At 43.1% G+C, this 9,704-nt stretch overlaps 1 protein-coding gene across 1 annotated transcript in view; it reads left to right on the forward strand.

Annotated features, from left to right (window-relative positions):
• LOC111961576 (copine-9-like) overlaps positions 1 to 9,704 on the forward strand; it is a 115,760-nt gene that overhangs the window by 63,799 nt on the left and 42,257 nt on the right. The window contains exon 4 of the mRNA XM_070441547.1: positions 6,402 to 6,465. Coding sequence (XP_070297648.1) covers positions 6,402 to 6,465 — 64 coding nt within the window. The remainder of the gene's footprint in view (positions 1 to 6,401; positions 6,466 to 9,704) is intronic.

Below are 9,704 nucleotides of genomic sequence, written 5' to 3' on the forward strand. Positions count from 1 at the left end.
TATGTCACCACAACAAACCTGCAAGAGAGGGCCCACCCACCAGAACTCACGGACCAGGCAAGGAGGTCATTAATCAGAGAGGCAACAAAGAGACCAAAGATAACCCTGAAGGAGCTGCAAAGCTCCACAGCGGAGATTGGAGTAGCTGTCCATAGGACCACTTTAAGCCGTACACTCCACAGAGCTGGGCTTTAAAGAAGAGTGGCCAGATAAAGCCATTGCTTAAAGGAAGAAATAAGCAAACACGTTTGGTGTTCACCAAAAGACATGTGGGAGACTCCCCAAACATATGGAAGAAGGTACTCTGGTCAAATGAGACTTAAATTGAGCTTTTTGGCCATCAAGGAAAACGCTATGTCTGGTGAAAACCCAACACCTCTCATCACCCCGAGAACACCATCGGATGTTTTTCACCGGCAGGGACTGGGAAACTGGTCAGAATTGAAGGAATGATGGATGRCACTAAATACAGGGAAATTATTGAGGGAAACCTGTTTCAGTCTTTCWRAGATTTGAGGCTGGGATGGAGGTTCACCTTCCAGCAGGACAATGACCCTAAGCATACTGCTAAAGCAACACTYRAGTGGTTTAATGGGAAACATGTAATGTCTTGGAATGGCCTAGTCAARGCCCAGACCTCAATCCAGTTGAGAATCTGTGGTATAACCTAAATATTGTTGTACACCAGCGGAACCCATCCAATTTGAAGGAGCTGGAGAAGTTTTGCCTTGAAGAATGGGAAAAAATCCCAGTGGCTTGATTTGCCAASCTTATAGAGACATACACCCAAGAGACTTGCAGCTGTAATTGCTGAAAAAGGTGACTCAACAAAGTACTGACTTTGGGGGGTGAATAGTTATGCACGCTCAAGCTTTCAGTATTTTTGTCTTATTTCTTGTTTGTCTCACMAAAAATATTTTGCATCTTCAAAGTGGTAGGCATGTTGTGTAAATCAAATGATTCAAACCCCCCAAAAATCCATTTTAATTCCAGGTTGTAAGGCAACAAAATAGGAAAAATGCCAAGGGGGCTGAATACTTTCCCAAGCCACTGTAGGTAGAATTATTAAAGTGACTATGCATAGATGATAACAACGGAGAGTAGCAGCGGTGTAAAAGAGGGGGTTTGGGGGGCAATGCAAATAGTCTGTGTAGCCATTTGATTAGGTGTTCATGAGTCTCATGGCTTGGGAGTAGAAGCTGTTTAGAAGCCTCTTAAACCTAAACTTGATGCTCCGGGACCGCTTGCCGTGCGGTAGCAGAGAGAACAGTCTATGACTAGGGTGGCTGGAGTCTTTGACCATTTTTAGGGCAGGACGCTTGGCCCCAGTTGATGTACTGGGCCGTTCGCACTACMCTTTGTAGTGCCTTGCTGTWGGAGGCTGAGCAGTTGCCATACCATGCAGTGATGCAACCAGTCAGGATGGTCTCGATGGTGTAACTGTTGTAGAGCTGTAGAACCTTTTGAGAATCGGAGGACCCATGACTAATCTTTTCAGTCTCCTGAGGAGGAATAGGTTTTGTTGTGCCCTCTTCATGACTGTCTTGGTGTGCTTGGACCATGTTAGTTTGTTGGTGATGTGGACACCAAGGAACTTGAAGCGCTCAACCTGCTCCACTGCAGCCCCATCGATGAGAATGGGGACGTGCTCGGTCCTCTTTTTCCTGTAGTCCACAATCATCTTCTTTGTCTTGATCACGTTGAGGGAGAGGTTGTTGTCCTGGCACCACATGGCCAGGTCTCTGACCTCCTCCCTGTAGGCTGTCTCGTTGTTGCCGGTGATCCGGCCTACCACTGTGTGTCATCGGCAAATTTAATGATGGTGTTGGGGTCGTGCCTGGCCATGCAGTCATGAGTGAACAGAGATTACAGGAGGGGACTGAGCATGCACCCCTGAGGGGCCCCCGTGTTGAGGATCAGCGTGGCGGATGTATTGTTTCCTTACCTTACCACCTGGGGGCGGCCCGTCAGGAAGTCCAGGATCCAGTTGCAGAGGGAAGTGTTTAGTCCCACGGTCCTTAGYTTATTGATGAACTTTGAGGGCACTATGGTGTTGAACGCTGAGCTGTAGTAAATGAATAGCATTCTCACATAGGTGCTCCTTTTGTCCAGGTATAGACCAACAGGTCTATATCCCACCCCATGGTACTGTCTCAAAACTGCTGACATAAACCACCCCGTTTCTGAGATGAAAGGGTTTAGTATGGTCTGGCAAACCCAAGCAAGGGGTAAACATGAATGTTTGTTTAAATTTTACCAATGCCACCTCAGCCTCATCAGTCTAGACCACAACTTCACTCACCTCCATATAAATCCTATAAATCCAATCCTGCAGAGGTTGAACTATCTCTGCATAGTCTTTCAACCACGGTAACCAGCCACACCCAACAAAGAAATCATGTGCTCCTTGGTAACAGGTTTAGGCAAAGCTTTAATTGTCTATAATCTATCTTTGGAGAGGGTGTGACCCTCAGAAGTAATGTCATGACCCAAATATTTAACAGAGCTCCGGCATAATTGTATCAAATCAAATCAAATTGTATTTGTCACATACACATGGTTAGCAGAAGTTAATGCGAGTGTAGCGAAATGCTTGTGCTTCTAGTTATAACCAACGAGTAATCTAACCTAACAATTTCACAACAACTACCTTATACACACAAGTGTAAAGGGATGAAGAATATGTACATAAAAATATATGAATGAGTGATGGTACAGAACGGCATAGGCAAGATGCAGTAGATGGTATAGAGTACAGCATATACATATGAGATGAGTAATGTAGGGTATGTAAACATTATATTAAGTGGCATTGTTTAAAGTGGCTAGTGACAACTTTTTTACATCAATTCTCCCATTACTAAAGTGGCTGGAGTTGAGCAGCCACTCAATGTTAGTGGTGGCTGTTTAAGCTGTTGTATAAATTAACAAAATATCTTACAATGTATTCTCATTTGAACTTTGCTGTGCTTTTATATGGTTGAAAGCATAGTGACAACACATTGGAAATTCAACTAAGTTTTGGCTGTCTTTTTGAGTGGGTGAATATTGGTTGTAATCTCATTGATCAACSTATCAACAAAATATKACCCARTTGTCCACGTTGAAATGACGGGTTGTGCCCATTGGAATCTRGAGGCGAAAGAAACGCACATCTGTTTAGGCGAGATGCTGGCTAGCGGAGTAGAACACCTTAAAAAGAAAGGAGCCGCACACTCTAGGAGTGTATAACTGCAATAATTGAATAACCTAATAACCAACATTTCGACAGACAAGCTGTCTTCATTATACCCTGATGAAGACAGCTTGTCTGTCGAAACGTTGGTTATTAGGTTATTCAATTATTGCAGTTATTAAGTTATTATTATTATTATTATTAAGTCTCCTTTATTTTTCAAGTGCCCAGTGGAATAACACCATCCAGCCTGTAGCGCCTGTGTTCCAGGTAATGTGTGAATTGGGCCCGGGGCAAGAGAGTGGCTATGTCCTGATTCTCCTCCCTTTTCCAGAAATGTTCACTTGTAATGATGGAAAATCCCTCCAGCCAATGTTTTTAAATAATGACAGGGAGTGTGCAAGTGCACACTTCGCGAGAGGAATGGAGAGTTGGGACATAGCCACTGTGGCTGCATCTGAAATGGCACCATATCCCCTGGCCTATATAGTGCACGACTTCTCCTTGTAAAGTAGTGCACTTGTAATTCAACAGTAGTGCACTAGATTGGGAATAGGGTACCATTTTGCGTGGRAATGTCCAAAATGGCATGCTATTTCTTATATAGTGYACTACTTTTGACCAGAGCCCAAAAGGAAAAAAGGGTCTATTTATTTCTGCAACAACACATTCATCACAAATTGTAAGCAAGCTAGTTGCTTACAATTACAGTGCCTCCTAAAGGCATGAYTGACATCGGGAAAAGAGGGTGGGCTATCAGCTGATCATTGATGTTGATGATTTATGTAAATCTGCTAGCTAGCTAGTTAGATTTTTTTTTTMTTATTGTGATTTATCTTCCGGTCGCAAACTTGAAGATGTCCCAACAACAACTTGCGGGCAGTGGGTTCAGAACTGAAGAAGGGATGAGTCAGAGGTTGTTTTTTTTCACCCCCACCCTTTAGAACCCTGATGTAAATAACCTTGGTCATTTGTTCACCAATGTAAAGCCTACGGACAGAAACTTTGGCGTCTTCTTTGACCCTGACCTAAACCTTGAGCTGCATGTAAAGAAGGTTGCCCAGTCCTGCTTTTATAATCTAATAAATAAGTAAAGTATTTTAWTTCAGTCTCTGATCTGGAGGAAGTTGTACATGCTTTTTTCCCCCCTCAMGCCTATCTGCTAAACATGTCTCMGTCAGAAATCATTCCATCGTCTATAGTTAGTTGATGCTGCAGCTTGGCTTTTAACAGCCACCATAAAACTATATCACCACCCAAAAGTGCACTTGGCGAGTGGGGGGCAAAGGGGCATTTGCTCGGCACAGTTAGACTCCTATCTGTGCACGTGCCTGTCTCTGTGTGTGTCTGAGTGTCTCTGTGTTTGTGCGTGTACGTGCGTACGTGTGTGTTTACCAGAACTGAGGGTATTAGGGTGTCTTTTCTTTTTTTTTATTCTTTAATAATAAAAAAAATGTACCCCCGTTTTCTCCCCAAATTCGTGGTATCCAATTGTTAGTAATTACTATCTTGTCTCATCGCTACAACTCCCGTACGGGCTCGGGAGAGACGAAGGTCGAAAGCCATGTGTCCTCCGAAACACAACCCAACCAAGCCGCACTGCTTCTTAACACAGCGCGCATCCAACCCTCAAGCCAGCCGCACCAATGTGTCGGAGGAAACACCGTGCACCTGGCGACCTTGGTTAGCGTGCACTGCGCCCGGCCCGCCACAGGAGTCGCAGCCGGCTGTGACAGAGCCTGGGCGCGAACCCAGATTCTCTGGTGGCACAGCTAGCGCTGCGATGCAGTGCCCTAGACCACTGCGCCACCCGGGTGTCTTTTCTGACAGCAACAAGCTCTGTGTGTGCCCTTGTGAAGTAATCAGGCTGTCACAGTGGCGTAGAGGAGTGGAATGCTGGGGTAAAGGTTCAAAATGCATTGTAAGCATTGTAAACAGCCTTGTGAAGAGGCTGTCAACCCGACGTGTGTGTCTGTGTGTGTGGTGTGTGTGTGTGTGTGTGTGTGTGTGTGTGTGTGTGTGTGTGTGTGTGTGTGTGTGTGTGTGTGTGTGTGGAGTAAATTGTCACCGGTGCACATACCACCTCAGGCTGTCGTGAGCACTTCAGGGTGTGTGTATGTGGCATGGGTGTTTATGATTACACCCTTAAAACTCACAGCAAGAATGTTAATCATCCTATAGCCACGATTGCCAGCCTTAGTGAAATGTCTACTGGATGGAATAAATCACTGTATGACATGCTGGATTTGACCATCTGTAATTCTCTTATAAGAATCAACCTGTGAATAATAATTAACCGGAAATGTTCATCTGGTTTTTGCTTCTATCAATCTTCTTCTTGGGAAGAGAACCATAATGCTTTTTTCCTCTCTCTAGCATTGATACACATTTATTTAAGCTATTCTGAAAGCATCACTCACAGCAAATGTATTGATAGTGGTACCCAAAAATAAAAAGCCCTCCCCTAAATAGGTATTCCCCTCTTAACATCAGTCCGTCTTGCCTCCATTTTTAAATCTAATTCCATTACAATTACCCTGATCGCCTCATACATAATTTGATAGACACTCCAATCGGCCCTAAAATAAATTTGTTTGCTTGGATTGAATGGTAATGTGTCCCCTGGTGAAAACGACTCATCATCTATGTGATGCGTTCCAAATTACACCCTATTCCCTATTTATGTGCTCAAATGGCTGTGGTCAAATGTAGTGAACTATAAAGGGAATATGGTGCCATTTGGAAAGTAGAAAAAGTGTGGAGGTGAAGAATAGTCTCCCTGAACTGTCTGTTTCTATGAAAAAGTATTTTGTCATCCCAACATCTGATCTAAAGTCAGTCCTATTTCACTGGTTTCAATGTGTGGAGTGCTAATGTGAAGTGATGGACTGTTCTCAGACCTGTTGATTTGGAGTCTGAAGGCAAGTTAGTAAAGCAATCAGGACTGACCTCTAGACCTCTATCTGTCAACATGAGGAATGTGTGTGTGTGTGTGTGTGTGTGTGTGTGTGTGTGTGTGTTCATGCATGTGTGTTTGCATGCATGCGTATGTGTGTCTGTTTCACTCAAGGTCTTGACCTTCCATGCAATGTTCACATGAATGCATACAAAGAGGCACACTAATAATTAATTCAGAATTTAAAAAGCAAATTATGTACACAAAATACTGACAAAGGACCCTAAGTACTTATCATTCTGAGTTTTTTCTTTTTCTTTCTCTCTCTAGTGGGATCCCAGGGAAAAAGTGTGGGAACATCATATTCACCGCTGAGGAACTGAGTAACTGCAGGGTCAGTATCACACACAACACACACACACACATATTCTCATCCATTCAACATATGGAATATACATTGCAGTGCTTGAAGCATCACTACAGACCCGGGTTTGATCCCGGGCTGTGTCGCAGCCAGCCACGACCAGGAGACCGATGAGGCGGTGCACAATTGGCCCAGCGTCGTCTGGGTTAGGGGAGGGTTTGGCCGGCCGAGATGTCCTTGTCCCTTCTCGCTCTAGCAACTGTAGCGGGCCGGGCGCATGCACGCTGACATGGCGCCAGTTGTACGGTGTTTCCTCCGAACACATTGGTGCGGCTGGCTCCCGGGTTAAGCGAGCAGTGTGTCAAGAAGTAAGTGTGGCATGGCAGGGTCATGTTTCGGAGGACGCATGGCTCTCGACCTTCCGCTCCCCGAAGTCCGTACGGGAGTTGCAGTGGTGATGGACAAGAACTGTAACTACCAATAGTATATCACGGAATTGTTGCGAGAAAAAATGGGTAAAATAAATAACTAAAACAAGGGAATATAAAAGAGTGGCTGTGGTCCCAAATTACATCTTGTTCCCGCAATATTTTGACTACTTTTGAGAGCACAACTCGGACCCTGGGCAAAGTAAGTGCAACTACAGTGGCTTGGGAAAGTATTCACCCCGCTTGGCATTTTTCCTATTTTGTTGCCTTAAACCTGGAATTAAATAGATTTTTTGGGGGGTTTGTATCATTTGATTTACACAACATGCCTACCACTTTGAAGATGCCAACATATTTTTATTGTGAAGCAAACAAGAAATTAAGACAACAACAAAAAAACTTGAGCGTGGATAACTATTCACCCCCCAATTGTCAATACTTTGTAGAGCCCACCTTTTTCAGCAAATTACAGCTGCAAGTCTCTTGGGGTATGTCTCTATAAGCTTGGCACATCTAGCCACTGCCCATTCTTCAAGGCAAAACTACTCCAGCTCCTTCAAGTTGGATGGGTTCTGCTGGTGTACAGCAAGTAATCATACCACAGATTCTCAATTGGAATGAGGTCTGGCCTTTGACAGGCCATTCCAAGACATTTAAATGTTCCCCTTAAACCACTCAAGTGTTGCTTTAGCAGTATGCTTAGGGTCATTGTCATGCTGGAAGGTGAACCTCCGTTCCAGTCTCAAATCTCTGAAAGACTGAAACAGGTTTCCCTCAATAATTTCCCCGTATTTAGCGCCATCCATCATTCCTTCAATTCTGACCAGTTCCCCAGTCCCTGCCGATGAAACATCCCCACAGCATGATGCTGCCACCACCATGCTTCACTGTGGGGATGGTATTCTCGGGGTGATGAGAGGTGTTGGTTTTCACCAGACATAGCGTTTTCCTTGATGGACAAAAAGCTACATTTTAGTCTCATCTGACCAGAGTACCTTCTTCCATATGTTTGGGGAGTCTCCCACATGCCTTTTGGCAAACACCAAACGTGTTTGCTTATTTTTTTCTTTAACCTTTCTAGGAACCACATTTCCGCCAGCGGAACCCCCCACAACATTCCGCTGAAAAAGGCAGCGCGGGAAATTCAAATTTTTTTTTTTGAAATATGTAACTTTCACACATTAACAAGTCAATACAGCAAATGAAAGATAAACATCTGTTAATCTACCCATCATGTCCATTTAAAAAAAATGCTTTACAGCGAAAAACACAACATATGATTATGTTAGATCACCACCAAGTTCAAAAAACACACAGCCATTTTCCCAGCCAAAGATAGGAGTCACAGAAATAGAGATAAAATTAATCACTAACCTTTGATGATCTTCATCAGATGACATTCATAGGACATCATGTTACACAATACATGTATTTTTTGTTCGATAATGTGCATATTTATATCCAAAATCTTAGTTTACATTGGCGCATGTTCAGAAATGCCTCCAAAATATCCGGAGGAATTGCAGAGCCACGTCAAATAACAGGTATACTCATCATACACTTTGATGAAAGATACATGTTTTACATATAATTAAAGATACACTTGTTCTTAATGCAACCGCTGTGTCAGATTTCAAAAAAACTTTACGTAAAAAGCATACCATGCAATAATCTGAGACTGTGCTCAAATATAATAACATTTCTCCGCCATGTTGGAGTCAACAGAAATACGAAATTACATCATAATATTCCCTTACCTTTGATTATCTTCATCAAAATGCATTCCCAGGAATCCCAGTTCGACAACAATAAATTGTTGTTTTTGTTTGATAATGTCAATTATTTTTGTCCAAATAGCTACTTTTGCTAGCACGTTTAGTACACATATCCAAACGCTTGTGCAAGTGACGCATAACGTCGACGAAAACTTCAAAAAGTTATATCACAGGTCGAATAAACTTGTCAAACTAAGTAGATAATCAATCTTCAGGATGTTGTTTACATATTATCCAATAACGTTCCAACCGGAGCATTCCTTCGTGTCTGTAAAAGTTATAGCAAGGCGATATCATGAGGAATGCGCTTGACCAGGAACTGGCAATCTGCCAAACCACTGACTGAAACACCTCCCATCCGGTCCAACATCACAGTATAAACTTCATTCAACGTTCTACCGACTGTTGACATCTAGTGGAAGGCAATTTGAATAGGCGATGAGTAGAAAAAACAACAGCCTCAGAATTTCCACTTCCTGTTTGGAAGTTTGCCTGCCATATGAGTTATGTTATACTCACAGACATAATTCAAACAGTTTTAGAAACGTCAGAGTGTTTTCTATCCAATAGTAATAATAATATGCATATATTAGACATCTGCGACAGAGTAGGAGGCAGTTCAATTTGGGCACGCTATTCATCCAAAGTGAAAATGCTGCCCCTATCCCTAAAAAGTTAAGCAATGGCTTTTATCTGGCCACTCTTCTGTAAAACCCAGCTCTGTGTAGTGTATGGCTTAAATTGGTCCTATGGACAGATACTCCAATCTCCGCTGTGGAGCTTTTACAGCTCCTTCAGGGTTATCGTTGGTCTCTTTGTTGTCTATCTGATTAATGCCCTCCTTGCCTGGTCCATGAGTTTTGGTGGGCGACCCTCTCTTGGCAGGTTTGTTGCGGTGCCATATTCTTTCCATTTTTTAATAATGGATTTAATTGTGCTCCGTGGGATGTTCAAAGTTTCTGATATTTTTTTATTAACCAACCTGATCTGTACTTCTCCACAACTTTGTTTGGAGAGTTACTTGGTCTTCATGGTGCTGCTTGCTTGGTTGTGCCCCTTGCTTAGT

Source organism: Salvelinus sp. IW2-2015, linkage group LG1 (assembly GCF_002910315.2).
Source record: "Salvelinus sp. IW2-2015 linkage group LG1, ASM291031v2, whole genome shotgun sequence".
Lineage (NCBI taxonomy): Eukaryota > Metazoa > Chordata > Actinopteri > Salmoniformes > Salmonidae > Salvelinus > Salvelinus sp. IW2-2015.